The sequence below is a fragment of the Pseudopodoces humilis genome, chromosome 7 (assembly GCF_049639895.1).
Source record: "Pseudopodoces humilis isolate 2021_Gansu_Grassland_sample_001 chromosome 7, ASM4963989v1, whole genome shotgun sequence".
Classification (NCBI taxonomy): domain Eukaryota; kingdom Metazoa; phylum Chordata; class Aves; order Passeriformes; family Paridae; genus Pseudopodoces; species Pseudopodoces humilis.
Window position 1 is genome coordinate 31,943,635 of NC_142206.1, and position 15,272 is coordinate 31,958,906.

Consider the following 15,272-nt stretch of genomic DNA (forward strand, 5'->3'; position numbering starts at 1 on the left):
ATGTTTTCTAAAGGAACCTTTCAGAGCAAGATATAGGTACAGTGATTAAGTTGTAGTTCATGTTTGAAAGAGTTCAGCTGTTTTATTTAAAGATACCAGTAAGGCTGACCCACTCGCTGCATTAAACCTCTTCTCTGCACAAACCATGCCTTATTTCATAGCATCTTATACAAACTAAGTTCAGTCTCTTTGGTATCTGGGGAAATGACAGACCAATAGATGGTGCAGGTCTGCTTATTAAAGCATGATTATTCAGTACTTTACTCCTTGAATGAGAGTTAATCAGTGCCTCACAGTCAAATTCCTTTTTCAGTTGGATGTAAGATTTTATCTTTGGAATTAGGGGGTAATTGTTTATCATTTAACTCTTTGCAGTCCCAAATAAAACAATATTACTCAGTTTCTTCTCAGAATTATTAGTTTTGTGTAACCATTTGGAATAATCTGTATGCTTAGGCTGTGAAATGAATGCTTCTGTGGAAGGCCTGTAGAAATTTCAGTTTGTTCTGTTCTTATGCATTTTTCCAGGTAGTAGACACTGTATGACAACACAGATTAAAAATTTATTGCTATGCTGTGCTTTTTTTTTTTTTTTTTTGCTTGCAGCTGATAGACACCATTTTCAGCCAGAAATGTCTAAATGTCCTGCATAAGCTGCACCAGTGGAGGTTTAGGTGGGGAGTTAGGAAGAATTTCTTCACAGAAAGCATGATTAGCCATTGGAATGGACTCTCCATGGAGGTGGCAGAGTCACTGTCCCTAGAGGTGTTTAAGGAAAGACTGGCTGTGGCACTCAGTGCCAGGGTCTGTTTGACACGGTTGCGTTCAGTCACGGGCTGAACTTGATGTCAGAAATCTTTCAACCCAATTGATTTTGTGACTAAGATAAATAGAGTATCTGGTCTATTTTCCAGTACCATTTGGGAAGTTACACTCAGGAAACTTTTGAGTATGTATTCATATATATATATATATATATCTATATATATATATATATATCTCATAGATATAATTACAATATAATATATATTTTATAAAATGAATATTTATAGTATATCAATAATATTTCAATATACAATCAATAATATTTCTCTGCATACATATAACTATACACTCACTGTCAAAATAGGAGAGTACACTGAGGACTCTGTGGACTTTTCTGCTGGTTGTAGTTACCTTGGTATTTTCACTTATTTCTTGTTATTTCTTGGATAGCAAAATACTAACTCTGCAGCTGCCACCTATTTGCAAGAGGCTTCCAATGTACAGAAATAGGTCCTTCAGAAGGCTTTCATATATATGAGATCTGGTCTGACAGACAGAGATAAGCACAAAGCTAATGCAATTAACCACAAGGTTAATATGATTAAGGATATTTAGCTGCCTAAAAAATAAGATGGAGTACAGCTGGCTAACTGACTGGTAATTCAGCAGAAAGAGTCTTGGCATTATAGTAGCTCACAGGAGGACCATGAATTGTCAAATGATGGTACTACTAAAAATGAAAAGCAAAACTCTGATAGATCAAGAAGTATTGCTTGCAAGACAGACTTCTCAGCCATGTCTCAGTCAAGAGCTGCATCTAGATTTAGGCACTACAACCCTTCATTAAAAATTTGCTAACTGTAAAGAGTCAAGAAGAGGGAGAATGATGAAAAGTGAAGTAGTCTCTAAGGAAAGAATCAAATTATTATGATTGTTTAGTCTAGAAAGGAGAAGGTTGATTGGGACACACAGTATAAGTGTAATCAAGTGCATTCAGCTGCTGCAAAGCAAAATTATGAAAAGCTTTCTAAGAGCAAGGATACCAAAGGAATGCAGAAAAATTTTGGCTAGGGAAATTGTGTTTCTGTATTTGGAGATCTTTAGGAAAGTTTGTTTAGAATGGTACACATATAACTGATAATGGTCTTGAAGTACAGAAATGCTTCTGAAGTACAGAAATGAAGTACAGAAATGAAGTACAGAAGTGAAGTACAGAAAATGACATTTTTAGTGCCTTTTCTACATCTTGACACTGTCAGTAAAAGACACAAAGTCCACTTTCTGTCCATTGTCCTATGGATTGAAACAGCTGTCTATACATTTTCAAGAATGGAAACACTTTCATGATTCCCAAATTTGTTGCATTTGTGCCAGACAGAAATAGCTTATTGGGTTACACTGATTTCTAGAGACTTCTGGCAAGTATGTCGGGGGAGAAAGGAAGGGAAATTCAGAATCTAAGCAGCAATGGTAATATTTAAAGGACTGCATAGAAGGTGATATTAACTATTTTTAGAAATATAATAACTTACTTTATAGTAACTTCAACATCATAAACTTATTTATAATAACCACTTGATAGTGATACAATGTAAAAATTATATAGGTTAAACAAAGGTCAGGTGTACTTTCCTAGTACACACACACACACACACATATATATATATACACTTGAAGACTTGAAGTTTGTTATGGTAATACTTATCTGGGTTTAGAAGCTCTGCAAACTGTGGGTGCTCATGCTTCTTTGATCACGCAGCTCTTTGGAAAATGTAGCACCTTTGGAAGAACTTGAAATTTTTTCCAACTGTACACCTCTGAAATAATTCAGGAAACTCTTGCTCTTGTGCATTTATCTTCTCTGCATGTGTGCAGTCTTTTATTTAAAGTTCTGCTGTATTATTTAGATAATAATAAAAATTGGTATTCAGAGATTTTGGTATTATGTCTTGAGAATAGAATTCATTTTTTCTGGTTGAGAGAATTTACTGGCTAGATGAATATATTACACATGTCCCAGTTTTACAGCAAAATGCTATGCAACATGTTTAAGTATTAAAAATATAATTCTTCTCTTATAAAAATGTTTTTGAATTAATACTAGATGCATTAGAATTCTATATGAATTCTAATGAAGTAATGTAATTACTTTATATTAATATAAATCAATGTATTTATATATTTATTTATATTATGAAGTGATATATATGAAGTATATGTAATGCAGTAAATGTTTGGAGTTGATGTCCATGAAATGGAGAAGAGATGATTGCTGACTTTCCCAGAGACTCTAGGTAGATTAATATATATAGAAGAAGTGGGATTTATTTCGTAGTTATCTTATAGTTCTGAAATGGTTGAATTTGCAGCAGGAAAAGTTCAAATTACTGGAAGAAAACAAAAGTCCCTTAACATCTGACTATGAATAAAATTAATAAAAGACATTATTTGTTGTGTATTAAGCTATGATACTCTGTAATTTTAAAAAAGAGATATTTAAAAAACAAGATTCCTTAGCTGCAATTTTTTCCATGTGGATTTTGTAGCTCCATTCCTAGATTTAATGCTTATTTTGAAGTTGTATTCGTTTTTCCAATATATTTGAGCACTTGTTAGTAATTTATTCTCAATAACTCAAGTATTTTCTATACTTTTTCAAGAAACAGGATAGTTGGATATTTGTGATGCCACTCTGTCTTCATCTTACCAAAAAAAATGAGTAAATGTCAAGTAATTTTTGTCAGGTGTATGCTCCAAATGAAAGTCCATCAATCATTTTTGGCCCGTTAGTGAAATGATTATAATTTCAAAGACGCAGGAGGACATTAAAGATAATGGCTTTTCTGTTGTCTATTATCTCTAACAGACTTCACATAATTATTAACATGTGTTCTCATTTACCAAGAGTGTCAATATTTTGAGTGAATTGCATTTTTTTAACTGAAAGGGATATGCCTGTCAGCAAGTTTTTGGTCCATCTAGCTAAATGAGGAATTGCAATTAATAAATTTTGTGTTTCCGCAAGAAGGGCAGATATTGCAGAAAATGTTGGAAGCTTTGCAGGGTTGAAACACAATGACTGTCTTCAGCTGTCTGCATAAGATAACAAACAGTGTTCAAGCTTAAGCAGAAGTAATAAAATGCTAGTGCGTGCTCTTCTGAGGCACTCTCACTTTTTATATTTTATGCTGCGCTGAGAAAAATAACAGGCATTCCTTGTTTATCACAAAGCCGTGAAATCATGTAGACTATAGAAATTATCCACAGGGTGACTATCTATTTTGTGGTTTGTCTTATTTTTGCAGTTATGATAGGCACTGGGATAAGTTATAGCTCATTTCATGCCTTCTATTTGAACCTGATAAATTGCTATTTGTGTATACTTTAGAAAAAGGTTAAAAGTAGTGGTGTTTTCAAGCTAATAAAATTGTAAATAGACTTAAAAAAATATAAATCTATGGTTCATCCATGTTAAGGAAAACAGTCAAATTTGGTTCTCCCTTGAGTAGGAATATGAGAGATAGTGTCTAGTCTTAAGCTTCTGAAATTGCATTGGCAACTCTTGGGGAGTGTATATGCAGAATGTCTTGAGGCTTTGGCTTCTTGTGCAGGATATTCTTCCTGTGTGTGAATAGGGTTTCAGGAACCTACTCATGGGTCCAGGCTGTTGATTTGCTGGAAAAGTTGGTGAGTGGGAATGGAGAGAAATGCTGTAATCTGCAGGACAGCTTTTTAGCTTATGGCTTTTCTCAGTAAATTTAAATATTATGGAAGGAGTCCATGCACCACCAGGAGGAAGGATTTAGCTTTTAATCACTAAAGTAAACTGAATCTCTTCAGATTTCAACACCAGTGTGTGTCCTGGACAGAATGTAGACATTGCAGTTAGACAAAACAGTAAAGTCTGTGGTATAGTAATTAATTAAATACATTTCTGGCTACCTTAGAGAAGCACCTTCTAATGGGAATGACAGAATAATTTATTAGTGTATTCAAGGTTTGGTAAAAAGGTTTGAAAGATGTAGATGAGACACTTGTGTACAGCAAATCAGCTAACTTAACATTAAAAAACAGGGGAAAAAACCACAAAAAGCAGTAAATGCTATGGATGAGTGAAGTAAATGAATTATTATCAGCAGTTACAATTTTGTCACTAAGCTAGAAGATACTGCATTCATTACACCAATACATTCATAGTCTGGAGAAGCAACAGGCAGCTGGCAAACCCCACCAGCTGGCGTCAGCTGGGTTGAAGCTGCTTACCTGTCACTGCCAGCTACAAGCAAGTCCCAACATGCTGAGAGGTGATCAGTGATTTGTCTTTTAAAAGCATAGACTAAATACACAGTCTTTAAAAACTTTAGTTTTATTTGCCTTATGTTTTTACTGAACTGAAAAAGTGCTGAATTTTTTTGTATCTCCTTTCTATTTGGAACTCACACACGTATGTAATTTCCCCTTAGTGACTGCCAGAAAAACCATCATTTGGGACAAAATTACTGTATTTGAAAATTAATTCTCTGGTTCACTACTGATTATATATTTTAACTGCAAAGTCTTTCAAGTTTCACATTGATTCTAAAAATCTATAACAAAATTCCTGTATAGTACTTTGCATTATAACTATGGGTTTGAAGAAGTTTTATGCTCAATTTAAAATACTCTGTTGTCATGGTCCTCCATTTTTGCTCTCTAATTACTAAAGTATTAGCCTTCAGTGACTTGGTTGAAGCTGTTTCAGGTAGTCTGCATCTAGTTTGATGCCTGGTAATTGTGACCATGTGTACATTTGTCTAAAATGCATGTAAACATACAGTCAGTTGCCATTTTAAATCATTAATCTCTGGTTTAACTTTTATATAGGACTGTCTTTAAGGGTTTTTTTCACAAATCATTTAAGGAGGAGGTCTTGCTTAGTGATGTGAGCTAGTTTGATCATATCTGGAGAATATATTAGCACTTACAAAGATATCAGTGGAATGATTTCAAATGTCATATTGTCTACAACAGCTATAGTCTGGAAGGGTTTTGCCTGAAACTAGGCATGTCTAATGGGGTTTATGACAACCTCTGAATTTGCCCTGAACAAGGTCAACTTGGAGGTCAGTGAATGCTATACAAATTGCGTGCTGTTCAAACCTGTAATTATCCCTGTAAGAAGTTAATGTGCTGCGGAGTTCAGCAAATTCATGTAAAGCTTCAGAAATGACCATGCTGAACTGAGCAGTTACTTGCATTTGCTCAGAGCAATCAGTCAGCAGGATGCGGTGCTTCCACAGCATTCATTTAAGGTAAATCAGAGCAAAATCATTTTGTCTACTTATGTATTCAGGAGATAAAGAGCCTGAATTTGTCATTTGAAAAAAACACTTTCCACAGTATTAATTTTTTAATATCCATCATATATGCTGTACATATAGGCAGAAAAAACTCTCAGGATAGATTTTTTTTCAAATTTTGGCAGAAAGTATGCACTATCTACTTTAACATAAGTTTATTATTGACTCCTACAAGAGGGACTTAAAATATCTGTCAAATCTTTGTTGAAGAGAGCATGTGTTTCAACTTGTGCTTGTATCTTCCAATTAGTACTCCAAGTAAGAACTAACTTTGCATTTTCACTTCACATCGCAATGATACCTCAATATCAGTATCATTTCTCTTTTTTCTCTATTCATCAAAAAATTTAGTCTTGTATAGATGAGCGACTAACTATTTTCATAGTTAAATATTTGTAAATCACATAAAACACAGGAAACATTTCTATTAGTTAGTACAAATTTTGTCAGTTAACTGCCTCTAATGTGAGCATCAATAAAATTATTCCAGGAATAGGGGATAACAATTGCTTTAAATTTTTACTATTATTAAATATCCAAATATAAGTGCCACTTTTAATTAAAATATTAACATTAATTTTGGAGGAATCAAATACTGTTCAAATACTAAGAGTATAAATTTAGGGAAAACATAGCTATCAGTTTTAATTTTGCATAGAAGTTACTATTTTTAATACTAACTAATAATTTTTTTGTACATCAACACTATGAAGTAAGCCATCTGCTTGGATCTGAACATTTTGTATTTTTGAAGAACTTGTGTCTGTATTGCATTTTGTGATGTGCTCATGCTTCCTTATGAAATAAATCAAAATCACAAATACCAGTAGCCCAGACACAGTGGGAAATTTGTTTTTACATTTCTAGCATCTGAACTACACTGATCCCCTTCTTTATGACTAACTTCAATCAGCCAAAGTAACATTAAGGTTTCCCTTCCTCCTCTTTCTTCTTCTCCCCCTAAACTGACATCAGAAAGTATTACAGTCTGAATGTCAGTATATTATATCAAATATATGTACCCAAATGTGAAAAAAATCCTGAAATCCCTGTGGAGTGTCAACAGTGTGGAATAAGCACATTCAGACATGAGAAAAAGAAATACTTTGAGTAGTGTCCAGTGTAAGTAGTATTGAGAGGGCATAAAAAGAAAATTCTTCAATTCTTCTTGGTCAGGAATTGATTCTTTGCTGAAAAATAGACATAAGCCTGTTGACACTGAAATGTAAACTAGCACACACACTAAGGAACTTTTAATGTACTCAGTGTCTTTAATAGTTCTTAAATATCATTTAAAGAAAAAAGGGGGGGAACCATATTCCAGAATAAATATCTGATGTGCCTTTTTCTTTTCCTGTGTAATAGCATCCTACAAGTAAGACGTGATGTTCTTTAGCAGACCTGAGGAGAATTCAGACTTAAAATTCGTTTGTTAAGGCGCAGAGCACAAAGATAAGATGAAGGTCTTACTACTACATGTAGTTAATGAAAGGGTTTGATGTTCGGAGAAATATTGAATTCAGTTCAAAATCTTTTTTCTATTATAAAAGTTACTGAATCCTTTGTACAGTGTTCTCTTGATCTCAGATCATTTTGCGCATTGTCTTTGCAGATTATCAAACTGCTGGATGGAAAACGGTCTCAAACTGTAGGAATTTTAATATCGAGCCTGCACTTGGAGATGAAAGATATTCAACAAGGTAGGTATTTCCTATGCTTAATGTAGTACTTGCATTGTACTTGCATGGATACTTTATCATAGCCCTCAGATAATTTCTGACAGTACAGAATAGTCTCCTAAAGTACCAGAAGACTCATTCTTCCAGTATATTCCAATATATGTAAAAGTTTCACCTAAAAACTAGAATTGAATTTAGGTTATGAATTTCCATATTCCTCCCCTGCAGTTCCCTGCTTTTTCTAAAGGAAGTTGTCCACCAACAGAAATTAAATAGAGGGCTTACATATAACTCTTTTGTGCTTCAAACATGCAGTTGGTATTTTTTAATATTTACATTTTGCTTCATTAACAGTATAAGAAGTACATCCAAACCAATGTTACCACATAAGAATCAGAAAGAGAATTACTGGATGGCATTTTTCAAAGAAAGGGGCTAGTCAGTTGTAAATTCCATTACTGGTAGAAATTGTTTCACTTTGCCGATACAACTGTAGAGAAATACAGATTTTTCAGAGCACTGGGGTAATTGAGAGTCTGCTTATGTTCTGGATTTAAAAAGATATTGTTTAAGGATATTGTTTATTTCTTTTTCACATTAAGAAAAGGAAAATATTCACCATTTAAAACAACTGCTGGAACAACTCAAGTTGATGTCTCCTTTTTTGCTATTGTTTTCCGTCCATCACATGCAAATACTGGGTAGGGTGTTGAGATGCTGCTGGCATTGATTATTATTAATTTCAAAAGAGCCTTTGAGCATCTTGCACTTTAAAAGCACAAGGGCTTACAGATGTCTCTTGGGATACAGAGGAATAAGGAAAAGAAGGAATAACTTTGTGCCTGCCAGTATTGTGTGAAAGGTATCAGAATGAGATGGAAAAAAACTGCTATTACTAAAGGTTTGAATAATTTGCTGGCAGAAGTGTCAGCAGCCTAGGGATTGGATAGAAGATTTATTATAAAAACTGGGCAATATTCTTAAGGATCTCCAGAGATGGGTTTTCCTTTTTATTTTCCATGCCATGCTGTTCTGCTAGAGCATCTCTATCTCTCTCAGTTGTTCACTGTACTTATGCAGCTTTTGAAATCTTCTGGCCAATTTATACCAAATCTAAGAGAACATAATGACCCAAATATTTGGGTATATATACAATAGTATCTTTAGCTTGAGTCAGCAGTACGCTTTTGAATCCCATGTACTAGTTGTCCCCTTTGCTGTGTTGTGTTGCAGAGCAATGCAGAGCAGTCTCAGAGTGCACAAACATCCTTCAGAATCAAATAAAGTGAGAAGATACTCTTTAGGATCATGCCATCAGTCTCCAATGTATAGCAGTCTCTAAATTCCCCAGGATCAGATCATAGTTAAAACTCCCTAAAACATATATAGTGTGAACTGAACTGTTGCTGTCTACAAATCCATTTCTAAAGTCTACAGTACTTGCAGCTGTAGACATAGCTAATGTAGTCCTACAAGTTTAATGAAAATGAGAGTGTTGGTAGAAGAAAGACACCAAAACAAGTACTGTCACTGTAGAAAAGTTTAGAACTCATCGCCCTTTCTTGTCTGAGGTAGCAAATGACTGGCCTGTCACCACATGTGTTGCTCAAGGCAGCAATAGGATATGCTGCCTCTTGCTTATGGAAACAGCTAGCAGCTACCATTGGGATTTGGAAATACCATTAGTGGAACTTTTTAAAAAACATACTAACAAAGCAGTCTGACTGATTCTAATCAAAATCTGTGCTCAGAGACTATCTAGGGTGAAAAACCAGTTCACAAAACTCAGGGAGAACAGTTCTATAGAGAGGATCTTTAGAAATGTATATTACTCTGAAGACAGCAGTAGAGTTATGCTTGTTTCTCTTCTAATGTCTGTTTATTTCATAGTATTTTGTGTAATTTAAATCTGTGGGCAGTCCTGCCTGTTGGCAGACAAATTATTTGGAGACTGCTGTAATCAATGCACTGGATGAAAAAAATTTGTAATAGGCTAAATGGCGCATGACAACACCTAACCAAAAAAAGCATGCAATCATTGGGTCATGAATGTCAACTTTTTTTTTTTTTTTTTTTTTTTTTTTTTTTAAGCAAGGTTGCAAAGAGCTACCTCTAAGAACATACAAATTAAGCACTGATTTCTTTTTTCAGGCCAATTTCCATGGCATGATTCAGTACATGAAAAATAGGGAAAAATTAAAAGCCTCTGATCACTTGGAACAGAGAATGTAGAAACCTGAAGCAAACTATAGTCAAAAGTGAAAAAAAAAATCAAATTTTTATTTCAAGTTTTTATGACCATGTTTGTTGTAAAGTCATGTCCTGGTTAGTCTACCTTAGGTAGCAGTTACAGAATACAGGTAGAAAAATTCTCAAATGAGCTGCCCTGTGCATACAGATGCATAGAAAATTGTAGAGAAGACAAAACTAGAGTAACCACAAGAAAAATTACATCCTCCTTTAAAATAGTGTGAGATTACTGCATCCATAGGATTATCCTCTCAAATCAAAGTACATAGCTTCACAGCATATTCTGTAGATAACTCAGCAGTGCAAAACAAGCAAATGACCATATCTGGCATCCAGATGTTTGAGTTTGCATTTGATAATGCGCCAGCCACCACACTTCAGGAGGGTGATCTCCCACACGTTTGTTTAAGAGAATTAAGTTCATCCTTTGCAAATAAGTTTATATCCATATTGCTTCTGAGTACAGTCTAAGGAGAAGACAGTATAAAACTAAATCATTATTTTGGGTAGCGTTGGTGGTATATGATGCATAGGGAAAGTTGATGTTGTCATGCTGCACCTGTCCTAATACTCAGCTTTTTGTTCGGTGGAAGAGAACAAATCTTAGGTACCTCAGTGTTCTGAGAGCACTGGTGAATGTGGTACTGATGAGGGCAGTAAAATATTTTGTTAGACCACTATTAATATTACTCATTTCCTGAGCAGAAGAAGCAGGCAGAAAATCTGTCCAACTCTGTATGCTATATAGGATCTGTATACTGAAAAGACAAATAGCAATAATCGAATTGTGCATAGATTAGAGATGAATTTTAAGGCTGCTTATCTACATTTTTTAAAAACCTTTATAAAAAGAGGTGAGGACTAGCAGTGATCACTTGTTAGGTAAGCTTTAAGTGTCCACACTTAGAGAAGTAATCTTCATTTCATATCAATCCATTTCTGTCTTTTCCTATCATTGTTCAGCTGAAATACAACAACTTCAAAGACAAACATGTGGATCAACACTATTTGTGTGGCTTTGATGTTGAAATACTACAACTTGCTCCACAGTGATGTCTTTCAGTTTTGTTTGTAATGGGAGATGCTGATTATAGCTGTATGTGAAAATAGTATGGGACCTTGTCCCAACTTTTTACAGGGTAATTCCACTCACTGAGACAGCTCCAAAATAGTAGCTGGCAATAGCAGTGCACTGGAAAACACATAATAATACTCCTTTTTGCAGTGTATGTCATCTGTGCTGGCTTTCCATGAGCTGCTGAGATCCTTGTTCAAGAGTTAACTGGTACAATTGTGGGGCAGCCCAGATGAAAAACCTATAGTTACAAAAAATGGGATGTAGGTAAAGTGTAGATGTCTATGTTCAAAAGAGTGATTCTCCCAAGTCCTTCCCTACCTTCATAGTACCTGCATTTTACCACTAAAACTGTAGGGTACCAGAAGGTCTGCTTCGGTCCATTGGGGAAGAATTTAATTGTCAAATGTCCCTGACTGCTGTCAGAGCACATTAACTAAAAGGTCTGCTGGTATACGTGCTGGTATGCATATCTTTTCCACAGGACTAAATCTTTCAGATACGGTAGATCACATCAGATGTACAGTTAATAGTTTACTGTATTCTTTGTGGCAGTAAAGTGCAGTATGACTCCGTGCAGAACAGCTGCAGACGCTGCTCCATTTACCAAAGCCACAGTAGCTGTGCTGTAGCACTACAATGCTGACAGAATATAGCCTGTATGAAAAAGGGGAGAACTTAACATTCATCCTTAGAATAGAGATCATTTGTAAGGCTAAAAGTGAAGTGTCTGACTGGGTTCCTTCACCTTCATGATTTTCCCTTCATTGGCAGCATACAGCAGTAAAAAATTGGAAGAATGTGAACTGTAGATTAACCCAGCCAGACTGATGATCAGTCTAATAACCATTCTGATTAAGTATTATATTTCTAATCATCCTGTGATTGCTTTAATAGGAGCCTATAGAAGGTATATTAATAGGTTTGCATCGTCTTAATACAAGTTATGCCTTATGGCACATCTAAACTGTTGTTCCAAAGTTGTGTGACTTTCCCACCTACCCAAAATATTACATGTATATATTCTATATATTCTGTATACTATGCATGAAGTATAAAGATAGCTGCATACCCATTTCAGAAGTTGGGAAATAATTTTATTTAAAATTAAATGTTTTTCTGTTTTGGGGGAGAATTCACAACCTACATTTTTATGAATCTGTTTTGGACATCTATTGTGTGGGGGTAGGTTAACATTAGTGCCAGAATCTTTTGTTCATGACTTGCAGGATTTGAGCTTTCTTAGTCTTCTAAACCTCCATTGTGCCCATGGTGCCTCTTTATTACATAAATTTTGTTTTGTTGCGTGGTAGCTAATACTAGAGAAAACATTTCAATAAGTTGATAACATACCAATTTTTCAATAGTAGACCAGAGGGATTTGAATATTACAGGTAGTTTTGCCAAGTATTTAACAGTTACTGTCTAATTGACTAGGTCAGTCACAATTTTATTTAAATTTCCCATTGACAGGCTTGCATGTTCCCATGAAATCAAGCCTTACTCAACAGAACGCAGTACATAAAACAACTAAGTACTTCCAGGTCAAATAAATGTAGCTTTGGAAAGCTCCTTTTACTTGTTTTATCATTTGGGAGCAGTTAATTTCTTCATATTTCATAATCTAATTGTGACATTAAATGGTTTGATACTGGTGAGGATATGTAAGCTCTATCAGCAGGACTTAAATCCTGATTTAACCAAAATATGTTTAGTAGGAGTAAGGCTATATGTCAGATTCAGCCTTAAGACTGTTGGTATTTAAGAGGAGGTAAGTATATTTTTGATATTAAAGCTCTAAGTTCTAAAGTTGTATGTAGACTGTACATGGTATGCTTTAAATTATTTTTTAATTTAAATTAAGAATTTACATTTTTAATTGATCAGAATATGTTAAAAATCTGTGCAGTAGGGTGTTAGATTCATTTTTTAGAAGTTAAAAACCTTTGGTTGTAAGTCTGTACTTGAAGCAATGATCTTCGTGTGTGAAATGTAGCTGGCAAGTATTTTTATGTGTGCCTGTTAGTTTGAATGCGTGATGCTGCTCTGTTTTTTGTCCTAGCTGACGGTTATTATATCCTAATGGGTACAACCCTGCACTAATGATCCTTGTATATATAAATTCTTCTTCTTGTGAGCAGACACCATAGGCAACATAAAAATGTTTGCCTCAATTTCCCTGCAAAAAAGGATCTCAGAAACCAGACTTGGCCAAGTAACAGATTTTTTAAAGGTAGAGGAACCCAATAAAATTACCAGCTTTTCACAGCATGAGTCTACTTCCTTTTGACATATTGTGAGGTGTAGGTGAAATATTCTAACTGAACTGACAGTGTAAGGAAGACAGCTAACTAGAAAGCAAGATGAAAGTAAAACCCACCAATGATGATTGATATTGTAATAGCTATTAATTGTTTTGGAGCCTCTTTTGTAGATTTATGATACTTCATCTATATTACTTACACTTACATAAGCTGGATATAATGAGATTTAATGCAGTAAAGTATCATGATTAAATCAACTGTATCAGGAAGAGCATTTTGAAAAACATACCAAGTTTGTATTAATTTTGATGAAGTTAATATACATGTGATTAAAAGTGGATTTTGTTTTCCACAGAAAAATTAAAAAGCTTTTGTTACTTTAAATGAAATAATTGCTTTCTTTGATCTAGTGCAATGGGGTTTTTTAAGCTGCCTCAATTCAAGCTAATCTACACAAAATACTGTGAATGTATTCTGCATGCCATATATTAAGAATGAGACTATGAAGACACCTGTGAATTTGGGGATTTCTTCCAGCTTTTCAGAATTAATGCTTTTTTTTCAAAGAAATGGGCCAATCTTCATAAATTTGGTTTTTTTCATCTTCTGCTCCATATGTGCATGTCATTCAATTCAATCAGTTTGAATGGAAAAAAAAAATGGCTAAGACATTAAAATGTATAAAAATTAAATAGAGGAGGTCATGTGGATTTTGGCAGTACTTCTGACTTAACTGGGGATGTGTCTCTACATACATTGACATCCTAAGATGTCCAGCTGTATGGCTTGATTTTTAGCTGCAGTTGTCTGTCTATACATTGCCAATAATACCAGTACAGTTTGTTTAGCAAGCAAATCAGAAAATATTTTCTGACTTTTATACAATCACACACTCTCTCCAAGAGAGAAAATAACTCATGTCCATATCTCTTAATGATTATTATTAATTCTATTAAAAATGTGGTTTAGCAGACTGTATTTCATTAGTTTTATCACAAACACTTCTTGTTTTATCATGTCACTTCCAAACAATGCTGATTTGTTAACTGATGTTGAGTACAGAAATAATGGATAACATAATGGAGCATTAAAACCACTTTGTGATTCTGGGGTTATTTTGATGACAAGTATCTGGCTAAAATACTTAGCTAGGTATGTAACTCTTGATATTCTTATTAAGGTGGGTTTTTATCAAACTGCTTCCTGTCATCATAATATATCTGTACATAAAAATTTGACTATCAATTGCCTTGCATTTCTAGTACAAGTTTAAATTGCCTCCAATAATAATGATTTTTCTAGATAGCTCTGGAAAAGTAAATTTCTCCTTGTAAGCAGACTTCAGAACATGCTAAAACAGGATAAAAGTTAAACCACAAGGGGAGGTTTCTGAACTCAATCTGCATATTGTTAATATTAACAATTAAATATATTGGACTGTGAAAACGATTTTCCAAGAGATTTTCCATCTCATCCATCAATCTGTAAATTGTCATGTGGGAATATTATTGGATGATACAGAAAATGGTGCAGCTCTTGAAACTGTCTTGCAGGAGATAAGAAATAATCTCATAAATTCAAATCCTAAGGATTTTTCTTTAAACAAAAATTTTTGTCAATCTCAGTGGTTCAGGCTTTACATTTGGTTACAGTGTTGAGGGTTTTGAATCTTTCCAGTAAGACAAAAATGGTTGGAAATACTGCTTTTTCATTGATACTGTCTTCAGTGTAATTCTTTACTTCTAACCTAGGTGTAATGTCAACAGATGGAATCATAAATGACAGGCTGAATTTTAAAGGATTCTAAATGTCACTGGACCTTTTAATAAAATTAATTAGCCTGCCACAGAGAAAATTTACTAGCCTGCTGGTTAATTTCACAATGTAAAATCATAGGGTA

General features: G+C 34.3%; 1 protein-coding gene across 3 annotated transcripts in view; it reads left to right on the top strand.

Moving 5' to 3' along the window:
* The window catches only part of FMN1 (formin 1), a 183,540-nt gene that overhangs the window by 95,388 nt on the left and 72,880 nt on the right, over nucleotides 1-15,272 (top strand). For all 3 annotated transcript variants that reach the window (XM_088057470.1, XM_088057471.1, XM_005520340.3), the window contains one exon: nucleotides 7,717-7,804. In XM_088057470.1, coding sequence (XP_087913596.1) covers nucleotides 7,717-7,804 — 88 coding nt within the window. The remainder of the gene's footprint in view (nucleotides 1-7,716; nucleotides 7,805-15,272) is intronic.